This window comes from Otolemur garnettii, unplaced genomic scaffold (assembly GCF_000181295.1).
Source record: "Otolemur garnettii isolate 467f Iridium unplaced genomic scaffold, OtoGar3 scaffold00079, whole genome shotgun sequence".
NCBI classification, from domain to species: Eukaryota; Metazoa; Chordata; class Mammalia; order Primates; family Galagidae; genus Otolemur; species Otolemur garnettii.
In genome coordinates this window covers 5,359,500-5,384,862 of record NW_003852474.1, presented here as the reverse complement: position 1 = coordinate 5,384,862, position 25,363 = coordinate 5,359,500, and the positions used below count along the sequence as shown (strand labels likewise).

The following is a 25,363-nucleotide window of genomic DNA, read 5'->3' as shown; positions in this document are numbered from 1 at the left end:
AAAGGTTGATGGAATTAACAAGAAAATTAAATCACCTTTAAGTGGTCAGAGTCAAAGATTAGTGTGTGGTTCACCATAGTTATATTGAAATAGTCTAAAGTCTAACAACTCCAGGCTGATTAGTCTAGTCATTGATATTTGCTATACTGGCCAGAGTTCTCAAGAGAAATAGATCCAATAAAAGATTATCTATCTATCTCTCCACCTCTCCATATTATCTATCTATCCTTCTCTCTACCTAGGGGTAGATCCATTTAAAGAACTGAGTCATGCAATTGTGGGAACTCAGAATCTGAAATTCATAAAGCAAGCTGGCAGATTGGAAATTTGGGTTAGATTTGGTGCTGCAGTCTTCAGTCGGAATTTCATAGGACAGCAGGTTGGAAATCCAGGCAGAATTTCTATGTTGCATTCTTGAGGCAAAATGCCTTCTTTGGGGAGAAATGTCACCAAAAAATGAAGTGTTGTTCACACCACTTTTATGTGGTGGTGTTCTTCAGACTGATAAATGCTGATGTGTGGCTCCTGTTAAATATTTTAAGCAAGATCTTTGCTTCCAGCCAAGAAACTGGAAGTAAGCCTGGCTGATTGCCCTTAATCTGAAGTGGAAAAATGGAAATAAATTTAGAGGCGAAACTTACATAAAGTTTTGCAGGAAGAATGATAAGACTTCAGAATTATTTACAGAACAACTTGTCTTAGAGTAATTTCTGAAAAAGACTCAAGAATTCCCTCTATAGATAATGTATTATGAGAGCCTTGATGATAAAATATTGGCAGGGACTCCAGTGGGGATTTATCACATCCCAGAAATGAATCTAGGTCTCTGGACTTTAGTACCGTGCTCTTCCTGTTACACAATTGGAAGAGCATGACAGTCTATTATTTTCTTGTTCTCTCCTTTTTAATTGAGAAATAACTAACATTCAATTAAAAACGCCAATCCCAAACGCTCCAATGAGATTTGACCGTTGTACCCATCAAGTAACACCACAATACAGAAGGCACTTCTTCCCAGAAAGTTGTCCTCACCCCCTCCAGTCATATTTCCACATACTTTGTGGTTTCCATCAAGATAATTTGTAATTTGCCTATTGTTAAGCTTCAAATAAGTATAATACGTAAAATTTGTACTCTTGTGTGTTTGGTTTCTTTTGTTTAGCATAGTTTTAGGGGTGCAGGGCTTCATCAGTTTTTGTTTTGAAACAAGCTCAGAGTTACAGAACATGCTGTTTTTGAGATTCATCCTGTCGTTCCATCAGTAATTCCTTCCTCTTTATTGCTGAAGAGTTTTCATTCAAAAATAAACATCCATTCCCCTGTTGATCACATGTGGATTATTTTCACTTTTTGGTATTATGCATATGTAAACATCATGTTATATAATTGTTCGTGGATAATTCTCTTGTGTAAATACTAGGAGTGGAATTATTGAGTCATAGGGTAGATATCATTTAACTTTTTGTTTTGTTTATCTTAGTCATGGATAATCTGCATACAATAAATGCATATTTTTGTAAGTGTAAATTTCAATAAGTTTTGACAAGTACATACTCTGTTGTCTTAATCTTTTTTGTGTTGCTATAAAGGAATACGTGAGGCTGGACAATTATTTAAAAGATTTATTTAGCTTAGGATTCTGATGGCTAGAAAGTTTAGAACTGGAAATCTACAGCTGGTGAGGGCCTCAAGCTGCTTCCACTTATGGCAGAAGGTGAACTGGAGTGAGCCAGTGCAAAGATCACACGAGAGAGGAAACAAGACAGGGTGGGGGTGGTGACGGGTCGTTTTTACCAACCAGCTTTTATGGGACCTAATAGAGTGAAAACCCTCCCCTTAAGCCCCACTTCCAAAATTGAGGATCAGATTTCAACATGAGGGTACAAACATCCTAACCATGGCACATATGAAACCATCCTCTCAATTAAGATATCATTCTACACGTTTCTTTATAGTTAATTGACCCTCCTCATCTTGCATGCCAGGTAATCACTCACTGTTTTTGTAGTTTGGGAACATTGTATAAATGGGATCTCATAGTACACACTCTTTTAAAACTGGCTTCTTCTATTCAGTATATTTATGGAATTAACTTGAATTTTGTGAATCAGAAGTTCCTTTTTAACCTCTGAGTCACTTTCTTTTCTATGAATATAGAACAGTTTAGCCACTTACATGTCAATGGATCTTGTTACTGTTTCTAGTATTTGGCTATCATGAATTGAACTGCTGTGAACATTCAAAATTTTTTCTATGAATAAGTTTCTATTTCTCTTAGGTAAATCTCTAGGAGAAGAATTTTTAGATCATAGGGTTAGTGTTGAAATAAGAAACTACCAAACTATCTTCCAAAGTTATCATATCACTTTAACTTGAGGCTACTGGCACCACATCCTTGCCAACATTTGGTATTATCTGTCTTTTTAATATTAGTGATGAAGTAGAATCTCATTGCGTTTTTAATTATTTATATATCTTAATACCTAATAACTTTGAGAACCCTTTTTCATATGTTTATTTGCCCTGGATTTTTTTTTTTTCATGAATGCTCAGTTTGTCTTTTTCTCATATTTTTATTTGGGCTACTTTATCTTTTTCATATCTCTTTCTTGCCTTGTAAGAATAATTTATGGTTATAGATACAAGTCTTTCATCTGATGTACAAATTGTGAGTATTTTTTCTGAGTGTGTGACATGGTCTATTCAAATTTTAATGATGTCTTTTAAGGAAAACAAGTTCTTGATTTTAATAAGGTTCAAGCTATGATTATTTTTCAAAAATACTTTTCCTATTTCAAGTTGAAGAATTTCTAATATGTAGTATGATTGATTTTTATCTTCAAATATGATGTTAGAGTTTTTTCTTACATAGCCAATTTTCCTATCCTCATGTGTTGAAAATACTATGTTTTGCCATAGACGTATGTTGGTGTTTTCAGTAAATGTCAGTTTGTTATATGCATTTGAGTCTGTTTCCAGATTCTGTCTTCTAGGCCTTTCATCTGTGTATCTGTCTTTATATCAGTATCTCACTGTTTTCACTATTGCAGCTTTATGTTAAATCTCAAAGTCAGGTTGTATAAATTCTCCAACTTTGTTTTCATTCTTTAACCCTATTTTAGGTATTCTCAGTAATTTTCCATGTAAATGTCAGAATTCCATGGACATGTAGAAGCTGATTCAGATGCTGGGAAAATAATTCCACTCTGACTTCAACAGAAAAGAAAATGTACATGAGCTAACTAAAGGTTAACAAATAACAATCACAGCAATAGCTTCTGTGGAATTGTATATGGAAATTGATACGATGATCTCAAATGTTAGTCTTGGATGACTCTTTGTTATGGTTTAGTGATTTCACATATGCAAACAGTTAAAACCATGGCTATTTTTCTCATGACCACTCTTCCTTTTCCTGTCTCTTCTTTTTTCCTGGCTCACTCTGTATTCACTTTTTTCTTGGCTCAGGAGTTCCCATGGGACCTTCCAGCAGTGACTCGGGTCTCACCTTAAACCATTAGATAAAAGAACAAAAAAGAGAGAGATTCAAGGGAGACCTAATAGCATAGAAGATAACAGTATTCTTATTCAAATCCCTACATAAAGACTTTATTTATCATACCCTGAACTTTACCCCCATCCAGTTGTACTGGTTCATTCTAAAAACATATTTGATCATCTCCTTTGTTCTGGACCCTATTCTAGGCACATGAGCTATATACCTCAGTGAATAAAACCAAAAAACCCCAAAACATCTTGCCTTCTAGAGCTCATATTCCACTGGGAAAAAACAGAAAATAAACAATAAACACAATGCATAAGTGGAACTTTGGACAGAGATGAATGCCTTAGAAAAAGATGAGCTCAGGATAAGCAGTCAGAAAATGGAAGAAGAGACTTTGCAATTTGAACTTGATTGGTCAGGGGCTCCAATGCTATTTATAGCAACATTTTTCTAAATAGTCAAAAGCCAGTAGGAGCTCAAATGTCCATCAAGGGATGAATGGATTAGCAAAGTATATACACACACAGTGGAATATCCTTCAATTGTTTGAGGAGATGAAGTGCTGACATAGGCTGCAATGTGAATGAAACTTGGAAACATCATGGTGGGTGAAAGAAGCAAGTCATAAAGGGTCACTTATTGTGTGAGTCCTCATCTCTGAATTACTCAGAATGGACAGATGTATAGAGACATGGAGCAAATTAGTGGTTTCCAGGGACTGGGGGAGAGGGGAAGGGTTGTGACTGCTAATGGGTACAGGGTTACCATTTAGGGATGATGAAGATGTTCCAGATGTAGATAAAAGTGGTGGCTGTACCACATTGTGAATATGCCAAATGCCAATGAACTGTGCATTTAAAAAATGAGTAGCGTTGTATGAATTTTACCTCAATTTCTAAAAGTCAGAAGCAGAAAAAGACAATTGAGAAGTCAGGTTAAGTCTCATTGCAAAGATAGTGTCTGAGCACCACCTTGGAGGAGGTGAGTTAGCCCTGTGGGGAACTGGAAGAAGCCATTTAGGCAGAAGGGACAGCAAGGAGGACACAGGTTGGACAGAGGTAATGGGTGGCATCCTATTGCTGAGCCCCCACAACTGCTAGAAGGGATGGGCTTTTCCTTACACTGGGAACATTGGAAAGACACTTGAGGGCCTGCTTGTGTTGACGTAGGTTCTAAAAGAATCTCTGAAGCATCTTCAGGAATAGATTAAAGAAAGGCACAGGTAGACATAGGGATAGCAAATTAGAAGCTATTGTTAAAATTCAAGTGATAGGGCAATGGTGGCTTGGATGAGGACAGTGGCTGTAAAGGTGAGTAGTTGTAAGTAGGATGTCCTTTAAAGATGACACCCACAGATGGTCCTGATGGATGACAGCTCAGATATATATGTGGGCAAGAGTCTTGGTCTGAGCCAACAGTCAGGATGGAGTTGGTGTCACTGAGATAAGACCAGATGGGAGACGCAGGCTTTTCTCAGGGGTGGGGAGGTAGGGGCTGCAGGAGATCAGGAGCTCCATTCTGGGGATATGAAGTCTTGGTTAGTCTTAGTGGCCACTGAATATATAGCAGCTTCTGCTTTTTGGAAGGGAAAATTGGGTGAGGTGGGAAGGAATAGAGCCTTGAGGAGCCCTGGAGTTTAGAGCATGGGAAAGAAGAATCCCAGAGACAAGTACTTTGCCCAGGAGACACAGTTGATGGAGCTAGGTGGGCCCAGTGTGTTCTCTGGATGCCCAGGCCAGACCATCTAGTGCCTTGTAGGGTCTGCCCATCCATGGCAGGCCCTGAGAACATTTTCATCAAGGGAAAAAACAAACAAACAAACAAATTTAAAAAAAAACAACCAAGCTTGGTGCCTGTGGCTCAAATGGCTAAGGCACCAGCCACATACACTTAAGGTGGCGAGTTCGAATCCAGCCTGGGCCTGCCAAACAACAATGATGGCTGCAACCAAAAAATAGCCAGGCGTTGTGGCGGGTGCCTGTGGTCCCAGCTACTTGGGAGGGTGAGGTAGGAGGCTCGCTTGAGCCTAGGAGTTGGAAGTTGCTGTGAGCTGTGATGCTACAGCACTCTACCCAGGGGGACAGCTTGAGGCTCTGTCTCAAAAAAAAAAAAAAAAGCAGAAGAAAAATGATACCTGGTAGCCTCTCTAATGAAACAAAGGGGAAAAAATTCTGCTCGCCTGCTTCTTGTGAGAATTACTCAATGAGAGCCTAACCCAATGAAATTCATTTTGATGTGACGAAAATTTCCTGGACTTTCCAAGGGTTTACAATAAGACCGGGTCACATGTGTCCAGCTCTGGAACATATTAAGACATTTATATCTGTAATTTAGCCATGACATTGGCCAAGTCCAAGTTAGGAAATATTTGAGTGCCCTATTCCATGTGCAAGCAGCTAGTTGTTCAGTGGTAACTCTTGAAATAGAAGGGGGTTTTGTTGTTGTTATTGTTGTTGTTTTTTGTGTTTGTTTGAATGGAAATGTCAGAGTAGATTATAAATAAGCATGAGTAAGATTTTAAAACTGTAACCCCAAATTAAGGAAAAATGGTTACATTATGTTGGATTCTATTAGATGGATTTGAATGGAGAGTAAATATGAGAAGTCTTAAAAAGAGAGTGTTTGCCAAAAAGAGACAAGCTGACACTGGAAGATTTCTTATTAACGTGGTGGAAATTCATAGCTGATTAAAATCTCTTGCTTTATTTATTATTTAGGAACTCTTGCCTTTTTGAAGCTTAAGTTCCTACAAACTATTACATTCTGTGTTCGATGCTGTCAGAATAGTTAGAAGTCAAAATGATTTAGTTCTTTTTAAAGCAGAAGTTAGACTAGTAACCCAGTTCCAAGTATAAAAAGAAAAGCTTTACCATTACAATTTCTCTCTTTTATAGTAGACATTAAGGAAAGAAAAAAAAGCTTGGCTTTGAGGTTCAGCGAGTTTGGTTTCAACCCCAGCCACAACTGGGTGAGCTTGGTTAAGTTATTTAGCCAGTCTTATTCTTGGTTTTTTATTTTTATCTGTAAAATATGAGTGATGTTGAAAAGTACCACACATTATTGTACTTTCAACAAAAGGATTAGTTACTGAATGAATATTAAATTATTTCACAGCAATAGTTAGACTTTATGAAATGTTTATGCAAAATTTCATGATTATGATGTTAACATTCTGACTAAAACTTTAAGACTAAGAAACCTATGCACATATAGCCTAGTTTAAGGAATAAATGCTGCACTTTTTGCTTGTTTGGTTTTAAGGTAGGGTCTCACTGTGTTTCCCCGGCTATAGTGCAGTACAGTGGCATCATTATAGCTCACTGCAACCTCAACCTCCTGGGCTCAAGTGATCCTGTGCCTCAGCTTCCCAAGTAGCTAGAACTACAGGTAAGAACCATCATGCCAATCTAATGTTTAAAATATTTTTGTAGAGACAACATCTCACTCTATCGTCTGGGCTGGTCTTGAACTCTTGGCCTCTAGGGATCCTCCACCTCTGCCTCCCGGAATGCTGAGATGACAGACATGAGTCACTGAGCTGGCCTTCCCAAATTTAATACATGTTTTAAAAAGATATTTTAGGATGTGAAACATAAAACAATTCCAAGTTTGTATTATTTCATTGAACATATCTTTATCTGATGCTTACCAAATCCCAGGCAGCACTCCGAAGTTGCTGGCTCCTAAACTCTGAGATTTCATGCCAAACTCATAGCATAATCTTGATGTTAAGAGCCCCCACAAGTAGGTCAAGTTTAACAACCAGCAGACTTCATTTCTCATGGTCATTCCTTCAGTGATCAACTCAGTTACCATGAGGAACAAAGATGCTGTAGTAAACTGGCTAAAAAAACAAAAACAAAAACAAAAAATGTACCCAGAACTCCCCTTTCTTAGCCTTCCATAGTGCCAGCAGGTGGTGTGAGTCAGTGGGTGGTCTCGTCTGCAGAGACAGCCTGCTTGGGTTCAAATTCTGGCTCCACCTCTTAGTGTTATGTGACTTGGGCAAATTGCTTAACCTCTCTGTGCCGCAGTTTCCTTGTCTATAAAGAGCAAATAATAATTGTAGTACCCACCCCATTGAGAATGGAGGGAAATAAGTCACTCAGAACTGCATCTGGCATAGAGGAAGTTCAAGAGAAAGCTTAGCCTTTATTATTACATTAGTGAACCAGTCTGGTATTTGTCCCTTAATCTTTCTGAGAAGTGATGACTTTTAAAAATAAGTTGAGTGTACTCATAACAAGACTATAACACTATGTGTGACTAAAATCTAAAATCCAATTTCACTATTAATATTCTTTTTATGAGAGCCTGAGACCTGAGGGTTAGGGTTTTCTTTGTCAGTACCCGGGAGGTAAACTTTACAGTCACAGCCTCCTTCGATTTCCCTGAACTTCCCTGAGCTGTTTAGAAAAACTTTCTTTCTTTCTTTTTTTTTTTTACTCCAGTAAAAAAGCCCTGCTGGAACTTAAGTTTGTGGCTGCAACCGATTCGGAAATGAGACTGAGTCACATTCTGGACCATAGACAGAGCATTTCCAAACCCCATGAAGTGCTGCTGACTGCTCCTTGCTTTCGCCCCCTTCTTTGCTTTTGGAACTCTCCTCACGAAAGCTGCCAAAACTATCTAGTGTCTGCCGAATGGAGCGTCAAGAATAGCTGATCAGGCAGCCTCGAGACACCCCCTTCCCAGGTGTAAAGCTCATTTAGAACTCAAAGTGTCATAGTATCAGGGCCTTAAACAGCAAGCATTATTCATTATTTACCTTGAGAAACTGATACTGAAACAGGAAAAATGATTCGATTACTTCCTCTAATGAGATTATTCAATGTTGCCCTTGGGCCTAAATATTTATTTACTATTGCCAAGAATTCTTAGTGCATGATACATCAGCAGTTTTGGATAAGTCATAGATTTGGCTAAAAATAAAATCTCAGGATGAGTGGCGTGGCAAGTTGCAGGATGTCTTTGAGTGTCTTCCCTTTAAAATAAAAGAGACAGTGTGTCCATCCACATGAGTCGTCTACCAGGAGGGAGCTAGAAGCCCTGGACACTCTTCTAAGCTCCATTGTTGAACTGGAGTTTGCTCTCTTCTGGCCTTCAGTTGGGGTGAGCAGCATTGTCTGAAGTTTAGAATGAGAAAAGAATCCACACTTGATGGTTAGAGGAAATGTGCTTTCTTGAAATGTATTAAGAATTACTATGTTTCTTCTTACACTTATAAATTTCCATGTTGGTTCTATCCCTTCTCTGACTTTTTAAGGTGAGAAGTCATATAGTAAATGATTCTTTGCTAAAAGAAAAAAGAGGAATTTAGTTATTACAGACCTTCAACTATTCTTGCAAAATGTAGGGGGGGCTGCTTGGGAACCTACTGAGATAGGGACAAATTTTTGAGGGTTTGTGCCCTCACTTTTCTTTATTCCACAGTCACTTTAGTTGCTTTGTGTTGACTATTCGCAAGTGTATCTGTTTGTGAGTTAGGTATGTGTGCATGCTGCTGCCCGGCTCTGTGGTTTTATAATGATGGTAATTTATAGGATCTACTAAATTTTATGGTTTTAATTAAAAAAATAGAAACTCATTTTATTTCCTCTTAATTTAGCTTCTTTCAGGACATTCTTATAAGACTGGAGAAAAGTAACAGTGAAATAGCATAATCCTTGTAAGGGCTGCAAAATCCAAGGTTTCAATAGGAATAAATGCCATGTTACTTGTCTAAAACCAGCTGTTATACATATGTTTACTTACTAAAACACAATGATTGATTAGTTATCCCTGGCAATGTTGAGCAAGTAAAAATTGTGGCTGATAGGGATGTTGCTATGGTTTTCTATGATTTTTCAGTAGAGACACTGGCTACTCTGCCCAACTACAAGTCTTAAGGAGCACCATCCATTGCCCAGTGGCAGCCTTCACCACCACATGTTACTAAGTCATCTGGAATAAACTGAGAAACCAGTTACCAACTCTTGCTTTTGATTGATAAACAGAGGATGGAGCTTTGGATCTTGGCAATTCTAACAGCCCTCATACATTCCACAGTAGCTGCACCAGCTAAGTATAGTAAGTGTGGCTTTTCACTTAAAATGTCAATGTTTTAAAATTAAGGAATTCTAAGAACATTTGCCTTGTTTTAAACTGCTTGCTTCCAGTTGTTGCAGTTGAATTATAAACTAGGAAAGTCATCATTTGCTCTACAATTATCCTTCATCAATAATCAAGTAGAAGAAATTCCTCATAAGAAGTATACTATAATTTTAGTTTGACTTATTCAAATATGTCATAATTTAACATGGTGCCTACCCATAGGAGGTTATTGTAGGTGTTTGTTGACTGACATACAATTTGTTTAGACAGACATGGCTGCTTTACCACTGCTGCACTAAGAGGGATTTAGCTCCAAATAACTCATTAATATGTGGTACTTAGCAGAGCATTTCTTAAAAGATCTTAATCATTTACTTATCCTTTCCAAAAGTATCATAACCCATCTATGACCCATTTCTAAGTTTTATCCTAGAAGGAAAGACTAAGAATGTAGAAATTATGATCTTTTCAAATGGCCATTTCAAGATCGTATTAATATTTTTTATTTGCAGATCATCTATCTGGAGGCCTGGAAAATGAGGCTTTAATTGTGAGATGTCCTAAACAAAAAGGAGCTCATTACCCTGTGGATTGGTATTACTCAAAAACAAACAAAAGCATCCCCACCCATGAAAGAAATCGTGTATTTGCCTCAGGCAGAAATCTGAAGTTTCTACCAGCCAAAGTGGATGATTCTGGTATTTATACCTGCATCATCAGAAGGTATGATCCAGAAAGCCACCACAATCTTTGAGTCTCTTCCCCTTTCTTTCAAACCAATAGTTTGAGATAGCCTCGCTTTCATTCCTTCCCTTGCCTTTTCTGGAAGAGCTGAATTTATAAAGTAATCCTAATAAAAGAATACTTCTAGGAATGTCTTCAGGTTGGGGTTCAGGTGATTATGAGCTAAGTATGTGGATTTGTAATTGCAGGAATTAACTTGTAGCCTCAATAGAGAAAGGCTTAGCTTTCCTAGTGACCAAAGGAACTGAGATCAATTGCTCACTCTTGGCTAGACTTAAGAACAAACTGAAGAAAACCTAGTAACCTAGTTGTTCAGCATTATAGGAGCCTCTGTGGGTGAAAAAGGGTGGTTGCTAATGGCTTAGACCTTAGCTACAGAAGGTTGCATGAGATTGCATACCTACAAATTACTTACTCTGGATATAAATTGTTATATGTTTTGATTTTGTACTCATATTTGGCACAAAATGTCAGATGAGCTACATCAAAAGGTATGATGTGTAATTTAAGTGCCTGGGTTCTGAGCTTAGACAAGTGTCAGTTTTAAATTCACGCTCTGCCACCAGTTAGCTACTTTTCCACCACTCAGTTGCCTTATCCGTAAAATATTTATATATAATATATACTATACTGTACACCTCAAAGTATTATTGTGACTGGGAATGGTGACTTGCACCTGGGAGCTACTCGGGAGGCTAAGGCAGGAGGCTCACTAGAGCCCAGGAGTTTGGGGCTGCAAGTGAGCTATGATCTCAACATTGTACTCAAGCCTGGACAACAAAGGCAGACTTTGTTTGAAAAAAAAAGCCTATTGTGAGAATAAAATGAATCAATGTGTAAAAAGTGCTCATCATAATGACTAGTGCGCAGTAAACTCTTATTAAATACTAACTACCTTTATTATACTGGGATTGTGGCATTACAGCAGATGCAGTGCTGAGGTGTACGAAGAAATGGTGAAGGAGACATTCTTAGGGCTACTACGAGGATTATATTTTATTTTATTATTTATTTATTTATTTATTTTTTTGAGACGGAGCCTCAAGCTATCCCCCTGGGTAGAGTGCTATGGCATCACAGCTCACAGCAACCTCCAACTCCTGGGCTCAAGCAAGTCTCCTGCCTCAGCCTCCCAAGTAGCTGAGACCACAGACACCTGCCACAACGCCTGGCCATTTTTTGGTTGCAGCCATCATTGTTGTTTGGCGGGCCTGGGCTCGAGATTCGAACCCGCCACCTCAGGTGTATGTGGCTGGTGCCTTAGCCGCTTGAGCCACAGGCGCCAAGCCGATTGTATTTTATTTTAAGGGCAATAAAACAGTATTTGAAACTCTATATATTTTAACAATGATTTTTAAATAAAAATAGCCACTATATGGCAATTGTTTTAAGGAAAAAGCAATACTAAGTAAAGGCTATGGTTAGATTAAGTTATTGCACAATGCTAAGTGATTCTTTTTAATTGACTTATTTCAATAGCCCCACCGTCAATAAGACTAGATATGTGAATGTTACCATATATAAAAAACAACCAGATTGCAACGTTCCAGATTCTTTGATATATTCCACAGTATCTGGATCAGAAACAAATTCCAAAATATATTGTCCTACAATTGACCTCTACAATTGGACAGCACCTCTTGAGTGGTTCAAGGTAAAATGAAATATGTGTGTTGGGGTGAGGGGTGGGTAGATGAAACTTATGCAATTAGATACAAGGGAAGCATTACTGATTAGGGAATGGATTTTCCTATTTCAGAATTGTCAAGCTCTTCAAGGATCAAGGTACAAGGCGCACAGGTCATTTTTGGTCATTGACAAGGTGACAAGTAAGGATGCTGGTGATTACACATGTAAATTTACCCACAATGAAAATGGTATCAATTACAGAGTGTCAACAACCAGGTCACTCACAGTTCAAGGTAAGCTACTGACTGTAACAAAGGAAAATGTTTGAAAAAAGACAAAGTGGAAAAAATTGTGCCCTCTGGTTGGGTTTTGCCCTTCATCTCTTCCCTGTACTCCGTCCTGCTCCATCTTCCCTTGCACATTCTCTCCCATAATGCAAAGGGATTTTCTGAATGCACTACTGAGCACAAGAAATTTAAGGAAGATTTTTGGTCTTCTGGATATATACCTAGTAGAGGAATTATAACAAAGATATTTGCACCAGAAAGTTTATTGCAGCCCAGCTCATAATTGCCAAGTCATGGAAGAAGACCAAGTTCCCATCAACCCATGAATGGATTAATAAATTGTGGTATAGTATACCATGGAATATCATGCAGCCTTAAAAAGATGGAGACTTTATCTCTTTTATGTTTACATGGATGGAGCTGGAACATATTCTTCTTAGTAAAGTATCTTAAGAATGGAAGAAAAAGTATGCAATGTACTTAGTTCTACTATGAAACCAATATATAATCACTCACATTTCCATATGAAAGATATAACAGAACTACAGCCTGAGATGAAGGGGGAGAGAGAAGGGAGAGGGGAGGGAAGGGGAAAGAATAGGTGGAGGGAGGGTAATTGGCAGGACCACACCTATGGTACATTTTGCAAGGATACATGGCAAACCTATTATGTATAGAGTATAAATGTCTTAACACAATAATTAAAAAAGTAAGACGAAGGCTATGTTAACCAGTTTGATGTAAGCATTCCAACCAGTACATTGTACCCCATAAATGCATTAATGTATTCAGCTATGATTTAATTTAAAAAAATGAATAAAATAAAATAGCACAGCTGCTATGAATAATAAAAAGAAATTTAAGGAAGAAATTACACTACTAATCCAAAGCCATATCTATTCTTTCTTTTTTTGACCTAATTTTGAAAGACAAAGCCATCTGGATGCTAGCATAATTTTTTTTTGAATGGCAAAATAACTCTCACAAGAGCAAGAGCCACTTTCTTTTTCCTAATTTGGTCTCGGAGACTCTAAAAATAAAAGAAAAAGAATTCGATCTTTAATATAACTCATTGGACTAAATGTTTAATAGGAAACTTTCTGATGGGGTACAATGGCACATACAAATATTGTTGAGTAGTTTGGAATCCTGGCTTAGATCACTTTCTACATCATCAATGACCAAGTAGTTCGCTTCCTTCTAAATTTTGTTTTACAAATTTATTTCATATTTTATAGAAGTTTGCTTAGGAGAAAGACTTCTCAATCATAGTTTGTGAAATCTACACAGCTTGATCTACAGATGGAGATGAAGTAACAACTTTACATATAGAAGTTCCTCTAGGCCAAAGCAATTTTGGTGAAAATTTTTTGTTTGGAGTTTTTCAGTGCTTGCCTGCTGTCAACATCACTAGACTATATTCCTGTTAGCGGCTTTCACTATTTAACATCAAGGACTCCCCCAACCCCCCAGTGATCCTTATTCACACTGTCTTGAGGAAAATGAGCAGTTAAGGGTGGAGGATTGCAGAAGGGCTCTAAAAGACATCCCCTTCTCTGTTCTGGGCTCAGTGGCCACAGGAATTAGAATTCCTTAAAAAGAAGAGACTTGTTTTACAAGAGGGGCCACAGTGGTGCAGAACTTTGAGGAGTATGGACTCACACATGAAATGGATCTTTTGAAATCTTCTCTGTAATTTTATGCTTATTCTGTAGAATTGGGGTCTTCTAATAATTACTAGGTCTTGCAATTAATATAATGGGTTGGATGGGCATTTGTCTTAGTTGATAGAGAAGAGATTAGAGAGTAGGCAGTGAGAAAATGTTACTTAAATATTTTTGTATCATTTGTATGTGGGTATTTGTTTCCATGGATTATTCTCAGAAGAATTTGAGGAATGTTGCTATAAAAAAGGATAGAAATATAAATATATGAGCTTTATATTGATGACCATCCAATGCTGTCTTAATATTTAGATTCTTCTTTTTTTTTTTTTGGTCTTTAGATGATAAAGCCTTTTCTTCATTTCCAATTATTAGAGCTCCTACATACAATGAAACAAAGGAAGTGAAAATTGGTAAGAAAACTTTAAGAATGGTCTAAATATTACCTGAAAAATCCTTCCTATGTCCCCTGGTCTGGGCACGTAGAAGATTAAGAGAGGGGACACCTGGGGAAGCACCTACCCCAACTACTGAATACTAGAAACCTGGGCGTAGTGAAATGCAGCACTTACATGCGATTTATAATTCATGGTGCTTTCATGTGTGCATTTTATTTTATCCTCTTCTTCTATGGGATCTTTAGAAGCTGGAGAGATCTTTCCGGAGAATGGTAGCTGGGCTGGGTAAAATATATTTGCCTCTAAGAGTAGAGCTTATGAAAGATAAAGAAAATGGAGAGGAGAAGAAAGGAGTGGAAGAGAGCAGTCAAAACCCCCCACCAATTTCAAGTAAAGGGCAATCCTACATTACAATGTGGGGTCTGTGAAGCCTGAGTCATTTGCCAGATTGACTTTCCCCATGGGTGAGAGGGTCATGGGGGCTGAGCTTCAAACCTAACTGAGTGAAATGAAGGTAGTGAGAGAGGGGAAGCGGCCAAGGGGGGGGGGCACAGAAAGGACTGAGAGAGACGAAGGTGCCAGAGATGAGGGAGGGAAATCATCACGAGGCATGCACCAAGTGTTTACTGAACGTTTTTGCACATTAAATGAAATTAAATACTAGTCTCCTAATTTAATGTTACTGGTGAATTCCTTCACTTTTCATCTAGGAGAAACAGTGAACATAACTTGCTTTGCCTGCTTTGGGGGAGGCGCTCAGTTCTTGGCTGTTGTCCTTTGGCAGCTTAATGGAAGCAAAGTTAAGGACTTTGGTGAAGCAAGAATTCAAGAGGAGGAGGGACAGAATCAAAGGTATTTGTGTATGGAAGTGAAAACGTCTCCTTCCTCCCACACAGTTTACACCTGCAAAGCAAGCATTCCAAATAACAAGTTTCTTTCTTAGTTCCAGCAATGAGATGACTTGTCTAAGCATGGTGTTAAGGATAGCCGATGTGAAGGAAGAGGACTTGTCACTGACATATGACTGTCTGGCCCTGAATCTGCATGGCGTGAAAAGACACCCCATAAGACTAAGTAGGAAAAATCCAAGTAAGGAGTGTTCCTGAGGCTTTGGTCACCTGAGTTTGCTGTGTCAACTTTAAGCTTAAGGAACGATATATTGGGAAGACAATGGAAATGGCCTGTCTTGTGAAATGTCCCCCCTTGAGGACACTGGCTCTGTGCCATCTGGTCTTCCCAGAACGTTTCTGCAGGCTGGGAATCTTCTCTGCTGCTTTACTTCCTCCTCTTCGTCCTTGTCCTCTGTCCGTTCCTCTTGCAAACTCAGCCACTTCTTTGGGGTCATCCTTCTGTTTTCTTGAGCACCATCCGTTGCGTGAAAGAAAACACACCAGCTAAACTGTAAACATGCCCTTTTATGTTCCTTTATATATTTTACAATCTGTTATAAACATGTTTCCTTTTATAGATCGTTTTGATCATAGTGAACACACATTTGGTTAGTAACGATGGCAAAATGGACAAAAAGGGCAATGTTTAACTACTGACATTTCAGCAAGAAAATCTTAGATGCTACTTTTTAAGACATGCCTTATCATCCTTAAACTTTTTAAAGTATTACATTTGGGTGGCTCATGGAAAGTCTGGTAGCTCAGCCCATTTCTTTACTGCATGTTTTATTCAACGTGTCATCCAGGTACCACCTTTTCAGGGGAGCCTTCCGTGACCACCAGTTTGGGGTACACGTATCTTCCATGCTCTCCTCCAGCAACCTGTCTCGGTCATTGCCCCAGTACTTGCCTTACCAAAAGCTGTTTGACAGTCTGCTTAACTTGACTGTGAGCTCTGTGAGGGCAGGGGTGCAGCTCACTCACCTTTGGGTCCTCAGGCTATGGAGTAGCACCTAGCACATAGCAAGGGCTCAATGAATATTCGTTGAGTGGATCAATGAATGCACAAGGTTATCAATTAAAGTACTTCTTGTACATTTGTACTTCTCTATTTACAAGGCTTAATCATTCAACAAAACACTATTTTATATTTATGTTTGGTAAACTGAATCACTTTCCGCATAAATCAGAAAGACAAGCTGTCTATAGCTTCCCTGTATTTTTATCTGAATTTTAGCCTGCTTTTGATGACATCATTATCATTTGACACAATGAAATCTGATAATATGAAATTCACTGATCTTTAATGGATTAATTTCAGATAGTATGTAACCTTTTAAAAGGCAACATTCTCTTTTATAAGAAATGGGCAGCATCACAAACAACCAAGGAGGGTGGAGAGAGTGATCCCTCCCACTTACAGGCAACATTAATGTGTATGATATTTCAGAACAGCAATAGAGTGGTCCCCAAGTCACCACACCCAATGTTCAATAGCATCAGTGATCAAATACTCCTCCCACAGAAGCAGACTGATTCTGCCACTGACTTCCTTTGTGTGTCTCTGAATGCATGTTGCCTCGGAAATAGCTTTACATGTCTTTCATTCCTGAGCACATCCTGTTTCTTATAGGAAGTCTTCTTTTGCTGTACAAAAAGGAGAGAAAAATACATTGGAACCTCTGTAAGGAGACTACTCAAGGAACTGAGTAACAAACTGGCCAACATACAGAGGTGATCAACATAAGGAACTAGGCCTACTGTACTGATCCGTACATGCAGTGCTCCTCTAGTCTCTGAAAATTAGGTCAACATAAGGAAGTGGTCAATGTAGGGAGGTGGTCAACTATGGAGGTTCACTACTGTGCATTTTAACACTTGTCACTCCTTAGTAGCTGTACAACTACATGGAAATTATTTAATGTACTTGTCAAATAGCCAAAGATGGTGTTAAACTCCAAATTCATACGGATATGGAGGGTGTGGCCCAGATTCATTTGTGAAAAACACACAGGAAACAACAAGATGACAAAGGATTAGGGGTGCAAGAAAGCAGGCGACCGAGCTGACGTGGTTGTGGCAGGTCTCCGCTTGAGGTAGTGTGTGGGATTTTTTTGTTTCAAATTTTGATTTCCACCCCCAATGTGTAAGTTTTTACAAAAAAACCAGAATCATGACTTGTGTAGATCATTTAGCATGATGTCATGTTCTGTAGGCCATCAGGATTCTGCCATTGATAACTGTACCCAACCCCCATGCCGGCTGGGCACCTGTCAAGGTGTTGTGTGAAGGCCATGCTTGGGGCCGAGGTGGGCACGGTACAGCCTGGAGTCATCCATCTGTTCTCCCCTCTAACTACCCTTGCCTCCATATCTTCATGCTCTGTTTGCATTATTGGGATGAATGTTCTCCAGTTACCTGGGTATTGGAATTATTTTCATGTTACAGGTATTTGATGGTTTTGTTCTTTCTTGTTTATTTGTATTTCACCTGTTTTTCTTCAAATCAGCATGCTTACATTCCGTTTTGACAGCTGTATAAATTAAACAAAAATTGTCGTGACTGCTGTTGAATTGTCAAGATACAGTCCTTCACTTTTGAAATGGCAGCATTTTTCAAATTTGGGGGAAAAAAATCTTTAAAAACCTATGTTTCTGTATCATGAAATATTAAATAAATATTTGACACTCTTAATAATCATAGTACACATTTATTCATTATTTCCAATGGACCAGGCCTTGTCTAGTTATTTTACATTTAAGTTGTTCATTTATTCTCCCAACATTCCACAAGGGAGAGACTATGGTTATCATCTAATTTTATAGACAAGAAAACAAAGGCAAAAGTTGAGTAACTTGCCAAATACTATAGTCGTAGAGCCAGGATTCACATGCAGACAGCATTTTCCTATCTATAAGCACTTATAAGAAATTTCTAGTTTTTCTTCTTCACACGCAGAAATTATCTGCACATTTCTAAAATCATTGACCTTTAGGAAGATACTGAACTTCAACTTCCTTTAATGCCTTAGGTCAAGTTCTTTCCTCAAGTTGGAAGTGGCAGACCCTGGCATAATTACTTCACAATAATCCCCACAATAAGTATATATTCCTACCATGCATCCCAACAGGATTTTTGGAGGGCATGAACTGGAAAGGAAGCCCCCAGAAATTATTTCCTTACCATTTTTATCACTTAACCTGATGATGGTGCAGACTGTAAAGACTTCTGCCAATTTTCAGTGTTTTCACCTCACTCCCCCCAGATCACCTCGATCACTCTTGATTTCATGGTGCTGGATACTCAGCTGATAAACTCTTAGAGGTAACAGAAGTATCTGCAAATATGGGCCACTGATTTTCATGTATTGAGACTTATGATGAAAATGAAAAAGAACCACATAATCTCGTTTGAGATTCTTTTCACGTTCACCTTTAAATAGGACTGTTTCTAAGGTAAAATACTAACAATCCTAAAGAGGGAAGTTAACTGGAAATAGTCAAAAATACCACCAATGATCATAGTTCTTAGGTTCGATTTGGATGTCATCTGTTACAAACCTCTGAAGGTGGAAACTGCTGCACATGCCTTGTGTGGAGCAGGAGTGCCAGGAGATAGTTCAGTGATGACTGAGCACTGTTCACCTTCAGAGACATCCGGAGCAGGTGTAGGACCCAGAACTTAGGAATCGGACTTACCTATCAACTGACATGGCTCTTGCTCCTTTCTTGCATTCCTACACCACCAACCCCTCAGGTGTAACAAGTCCCTCAACCTGTTGCTTCTTTCTCTTTAATGTCCCCAACACAGGCTTGTTACTCCTTCCTTCCTGAAGGAATTTGAACCCTCCTCATCTCCTACCTCAAGTACAGACCCCACTGTGTTCTGAGTGCCTGCGGTCTCTTTCCACAGGAACACACCTTCCTCTATCATCACATTAGTCACCTGTGAGAACCACCTTCACTGTTAACAGCCCACTCTGCACCCCTTTGTGCCTCTTGTGACCCTCATGATAAAGCACGGTGCCCCTTAGTTGGGGTTTCAAGTCCGATCTAAACACAGCCTTGACCCACCTTTCTAATTCCGTCTTCCACTAATTCCCCAAACTGAATTACTCCAGCTTCTCAGAAAACACACTCTCATCTCTGTACTCTGGGTCATAGCATCATTCTGGCCATGGAAACATTTCATTTTGGGTTTTTTTGGGTTTTTTTGCAGTTTTTGGCCAGGGCTGGGTTTGAACCCATCACCTCTGGCATTTGGGGCCAGCGCCCCACTCCTTTGACCACAAGGCGCCGCCTGAGCATTTCATTTTTGCATCTCACTAAATCCTACCCAGTCTTCACAGACCTCCTCAGGCAGGAAGGCTCCCTTGCCCAGTCTAGCCTAGAGGGAGCTCTCTTTTTACAAGTCTCTGCTAGCAAAAATCATGCCAATACCTCCTGTCTTAGCTAAGTCTACACCTGCCTGTATGTTTCTTTCTTGCTTGTAGACTCCCCTGTGGTGCCAGGCTGATGTCTTGTACAGAAAAAAGGGCTCAATAAATGTTAATTACTGATTCTTAAAGCAGCCATGAAGATTCCAAGTGGATGTCTCTTATGTGAATCTTCTATACTTTCAACAGAGGCAGCGCCCATGTATTAGCTTATTTTATCTTGTTTTAGTACTAATAATGATGATTCTTTTCCTCCTCCTATCTTTTGGACAGTTGATGATCCAAGCATCTACTACATAGTTGCAGGATGTAGTACCTTCTTAATGCTAATCAATGCCCTGGCAATCATCCTAAAAGTGTTCTGGATTGAGCTTATTCTGCTCTGGAGAGATACAACTAGACCTTACAAAATTAGGAATGGTAAGTGGCAAATCTCAGATTTTTCTTCCAAAGAAAAAGTTCCATAATGACTGTTGGTCATTTGTCTATTCATCTCTTAATAGCTATGTTACTAGAGTCAGATTCCATTTCCCTCTCCAACATATTATCAATGATTTTTTCCTTTGAGTTTTCTCAGAGGCCATTCTCTACTCTACCCTGCGTCTCCTGGTGGTCTTTAGCTTCATCTGAACAGTTCAAATCTGTTCCCAGTAGGATTGTTGCTCCTACTAAATCCCCAATAACAGAATCTGAGCCCAAAAAGGTTGAAATATTTTGGGACACGTGTGTTGATAAAACTTTATGAAATTAAACCCAGGAATGCAATTGTTCCTGTTTTCCTGATGTGAGTAGGTTAGAAAGGTCCATCAGAAATAGGTGTATTGTACCTGAAATTCCATTCCTTGAAAGTCTTCCTTATGCACATTAAGTATGTACACAAAAGAAGACATTTCTGCCTGCTAAATATGAACATCATTTTTTTATTTGGAGGCAGATAAATGTTAGATTTTTCATGTGGTTGACTCAGTTAGGAGCTAATTGTGAAAATTTTAAATCCCTTAAAAAAATTCTATTCCCTTGGCACTATTAGCATTTAACACTTTCACCCTCCCTGAGGGAAATGTGGAGCAAACAAAAGATAAAGTTGAGGTCTCCCCAACACAGAAGAAAGCTCCTATCTGTGACCATAAACACTTCCTAACTTATTATTAATCAAGCTGGTTGGAATGATTTTAACTACACGGGGCGGGCTCTTGTCTATTTTCTGTCATTCAGTCTCACACAGTAAAAAAGAGAAAAGTGTTGGGATGAAGACTGTTGTTTCCTGATTATATTTTATGACAGGGGATGGCCACCATCATTTTTTGATTCTAGAATATTTTGGAGAATGAGATCTGTTCACCAGCAAACATAAAACATAGAAAGAAATGTCTACTAAGAGTCCAGTGAGAATTTTTAAAACCAAGTAATGCAACTGTGCTTCTTGCTTTCATTTTCAGATGGAAAGATCTATGATGCTTATGTTATCTATCCTCGGAACTACAAATCTAGTCCAGAGGGAACCAGTCCTGTGGAGTATTTTGTTCACCAGATTCTGCCTGATGTTCTTGAAAATAAATGCGGATATAACCTCTGCATTTATGGGAGAGATCTGCTACCTGGAGAAGGTAAAGCTTTCAAAATGCATCAGGAATAGAAATTTATGCTTATCACAAGGCTAAGAGCTGGGCTACCTTCTCCCTCCATTGGATAAGAAGTTGCATTTACTACTCCAGGCTGTAAGAGCAGAGGTTATAAATATTTCTCTAAAATAAGGAGACACTTATCATTTATTCTCCCCACCCCCATCATTGTCCTAGTGATGAGGTTTTCATAATAAAGTTGGTGATGTGAAGACAGAGTTCAGGGTCCTTTGCTTTGTGGCTTTAGCAGAGAATTGCTCAGTCCCCTCCTAGGATAACTCTGACATGTCTTAATTCTTTCCCTAAGATTGGTTAAGAGGAGTCAAGCATTGAAGAATTTTGTTTTGATATCCATAAGCATTAGCTAAAATATTTTAAAAGACTCAGAGAGTCTTTGCGATTTTCCTTAGATTTGTGAAACATTTGTAAGTGTATAGTCTCGCCAGAACAAATAGAACTATGGCTTCTGCTTCTTAATATTTTTAGCTAATTTTATGTACTTTTGATAATTTTATCACAATTCCAATGATTTCAGTGGTTATTTTTCTTGTCTCTCCACATGGTTATGTCCAGTACCTAAGAACGCTGCTTCTAAAGTCTTTCCTAGTTACTCAGAGATTAGGAAGGGCTTGAAATTGAATTATGCCAGGATATCACGGGCATAAACCTAACAAAGTACAGGCAGTCTTTGGGTTATGAACAAGAAAGGTTCCGTAAGTTTGTTCTTAAGTTGAATTTGTATGGAAGTTGGAACAGATACATTTACCTGTGGCCTGTAATAACCTCCATTTGTAAGTACAAGTCATATGTCAGTCAGATGTTTGCAACTTGGGGACTACCTGTAAATGTTCAGTTTAACATTTTGAATTGATGTTCTTTTTTTTTTAGTCTTTTTTTTGGGGGGGGGGGCTGGGTTTGAACTCGCCACCGCCGGTATGTGGGGCTGGCGCCCTACCCTTTTGAGCCACAGGTTGACCTATGGCCTAAATTAACATTCTTACTGCGAGGAGGGATTCAAGTGCCTATAGATTTAAAGATACAACAGTTGAATTTGATTTATTCTGGAATATCTGGGTAGTGCTAGTAGCCTCGTAATGGCTTAAGAGATTTGTCATACGTGCAGTTTAAAAGAAGGTCACATAATTCTGCTCATGAAGCTCTCTCCTCCCTCTGGTTCTCCCACTGGCCACCCCTGCAGGTAGAAATAATAGTAATGAATTGAAAATATATAGTTATAATGGTTACACAATATTGTGAGTGTAATTAATGCCAGTGTTTTCTACACTGCCGGTGAAAATGATTAAAATGTCTAAAATTAAAAAAAAAGAAATAATAGAAATGATCTCAAATGCTCGTTTCATGTTATAAGTGTGCCCAAGGCTCTGCAGGGACTCCAGCTGTTTGTGAAGTCACGCTCTGTGTCACATGTGACCACAAGCTCTTCATCTCTTCCTTCTCAGTCCATTGACTCTGTTTTTAGTCACCCCATCTCCCCAGCTGAACTCAGATGCCAGCTCTCCAATGGCCAAGTTTGTGTTGTCTTCATTGTGTGACAACACATTCGTTTGGGATGGTTTCCCACTTCCCTCCCTTAATGTGTGTCCTCTGATCTTTCCTCAACCGAAATGAAATAAAACCCAACAAAACAAGACACTTCACTCCTCCCGTAGAAAAGTTCATGTCAGGCCAATGCAGTGTGCTTATTCTCGTGCCAGTCACCTTCCTTTTACCCATCAACTCTACTCTGCGGCCACCTCCATCTGTAGGGACGATCCTTGTGGGATCTGTCACTCCTTGGCCTCTAACACAGGCTGGGATTGGCCAGCGGGAGGCCCTGGCAGGCGGTCAGAGGGTGAGCCTCCAGGTAGGGTTTCAGGGCAGCTGAGTTTTTCCTCCTGGGGCACCCCTGTCGGTCACCCGCCTCGAGCATTTTTCAGCCACCACTCTGTGAGAATATCCTGAGTGTTTCTTTATTCATGTGTTTCCTTAACATGCTTTCACTGCCTGCAGTGAGAATGGGGTGTTGCACATGCGCTTTCTAAGTCCACGCAGAGCCAAATGGAATCCCCTTGGAGTTGATGTTCCATAACTACTGACTTAGAAAAGGGATCCTGTCTTCCTTAAGATTTTTTCTATCTGGATGAAATAAGTTCCTACAGCAGAGATGATTGCAGGGTGAAGTGGATCTAGGACTTCCCTAACAACTTTGATCAGTTCAGAAGGGCAAGGCTTCCTGAGCTTGTGCTCTTTAATATGTGAGTTACAATGTAAGCAAATATTCTAAAAAGATAATATGGAGTTAATGAACCTGAGTTCTAATTCTTCCAGTAAGCAAGAGGCTAAATGTCTCTACATTCCCACTGAGCTGGAAAGACTTTGTTTTGGTTAGGGCTGATCTATTTGGGCAAAATGAGGGGACTGGAGCTGATACTGTCACTGAGAAAGGGACAAGAAGAGCAAAACGGGTTCTCTATCCAACTATGTTTCTACTTTCCTGAGTAAGTAGCTGTCAGAATCTCACACCAGATTACAAGAACAAGAAGTTTTAAATGATCAGAACATCTATGATCAAAGCATTAACCTGAAAAGAAAGAAAATGATAGGAAGTCTTACTCCATTTCTTGTGTGAGCAGATGCAGCCACTGCAGTGGAGAGCAGCATCCGACAGAGCCGGAGGCACATCTTCATCCTGACTCTTCAGGTCTCGCAGAGTAAGGAGTTTGCCTACGAGCAGGAGATCGCCCTGCACAGCGCCCTCATCCAGAACGACTCCAAGGCCATTCTCATTGAAATGGAGGCTCTGAGTGGACCAGGTGGCCTTCAGGTTGGGGAGCTTCAGGACTCCCTCAGGCATCTCATGGAAGTGCAGGGCACCATCAAGTGGAGGGAAGACCACGTTGCCAACAAGCGGTCCCTGAATTCCAAATTCTGGAAGCACGTGAGGTATCAAATGTCTGTGCCAAGCAAACCTCCCAGTTTGACTTCCCAGGGGCAATAGTGCTTGCTGGGACGAGCTCAGGTGTCTGAGTTTGTGGATCTCTGAACTCCTCCTAGCTGGGTCCCGCCCCCGGAGCAAACACTGGCAGCTGAGGCATGAGGACTAGGACTGCAGAGGTGTTCGGGCCTCAGCACTCATCTAGTAACTCTACTTCCATTTCCAGGACTCTGGGGGGATGCTGAATGCCCCCCAATTTTCCTCAATCTTCTCCCTACTCGGCATCCTCACCCCATTTCCTTCCCTTTCTCTCTTTGCTTGTGTCTCTCTATTGCAGGAGAGGATCTTTCCACTGTGCCCTTTTTCTCGCTCTTTCCATCTTTCTTGTTCTCGTTCTCTTCATTCCTTGTCAATAATCTCCCATCTGAACATTCATAATGAGCTCAGGGAATGGCCCAAAAACCTGCATTCTCATGTCAGTATTACTACTAATCTCTCTTATTTCCTCTTCTGTGTAGTGAAAGTAATGGGCATTTCACCTCCCGTACAAGGTGGTGTAAATAAAACAAATTTAGCCAAAACTCATTTGGTGTCCATCACATAAGCATGGAGAAAATGTCTATAAGTTATGAAAACACAAATAATTATTTGTAACTGGGTCAAGTTTGCCTACAGTAAAACATGGATCCCCAGTGTTCGGTTGGATGAGTTTTGACAGGTGAACACATCTGTGTAGGTACCACCGTAACCAAGATGGAAATATTTCTGTCACCCCAGGAAGCTCCATCCTGCCAATTCCCAGCCAATCTCAAACAAGGCAAACAACATTCTAATTTCTATCTCTGTGGACTAGTTTGGTTGGATATGGATATTCATATCAATCAAGTCATTCAGTTACTTCTATACAACATAACATTTTAAGGATTGATCTGTGTTTTGTAAGAGTTTGTTGCTTTGCATTGCTAAATAGCATTCCATTGTATGGCTGTACAACAGCTTCACCATTTTCCTGAATGTAAGGGTTGTTTCCCTCCTGTAACTATTATGAATATGGCTCCTGTGAACACACTTGTGGATGTATGTTTTTATTTATTTTAGGGGGCTGATACTGAGGACCATAGGGTAGGTGTATGTTTAACTTCCAGAGAAATTGACAAATTA

At 39.4% G+C, this 25,363-nt stretch overlaps 1 protein-coding gene across 1 annotated transcript; it reads left to right on the top strand.

The window, feature by feature from the left end:
• Nucleotides 1-9,504: 9,504 nt before the first annotated feature.
• On the top strand, nt 9,505-24,265 carry IL1RL1 (interleukin 1 receptor like 1). The gene is made up of 10 exons (XM_003794352.1): nt 9,505-9,574; nt 10,111-10,321; nt 11,822-11,996; nt 12,102-12,264; nt 14,264-14,335; nt 15,031-15,172; nt 15,264-15,409; nt 19,919-20,065; nt 21,085-21,252; nt 23,901-24,265. Exons 1-10 carry the CDS (start codon nt 9,505-9,507, stop codon nt 24,263-24,265), a joined length of 1,659 nt encoding a protein of 552 aa, XP_003794400.1.
• The last annotated feature ends 1,098 nt before the right edge of the window (nt 24,266-25,363 follow it).

Excerpts from the sequence above, each read along its gene's own strand:
- IL1RL1 (XM_003794352.1), top strand. The coding sequence starts at position 9,505 with ATGGAGCTTTGGATCTTGGCAATTCTAACAGCCCTCATACATTCCACA. Across the intron at positions 12,265-14,263 it reads CAGGTCACTCACAGTTCAAG|ATGATAAAGCCTTTTCTTCA; the intron begins GTAAGCTACTGA and ends TTTGGTCTTTAG. Across the intron at positions 15,410-19,918 it reads ACTAAGTAGGAAAAATCCAA|TTGATGATCCAAGCATCTAC; the intron begins GTAAGGAGTGTT and ends TCTTTTGGACAG.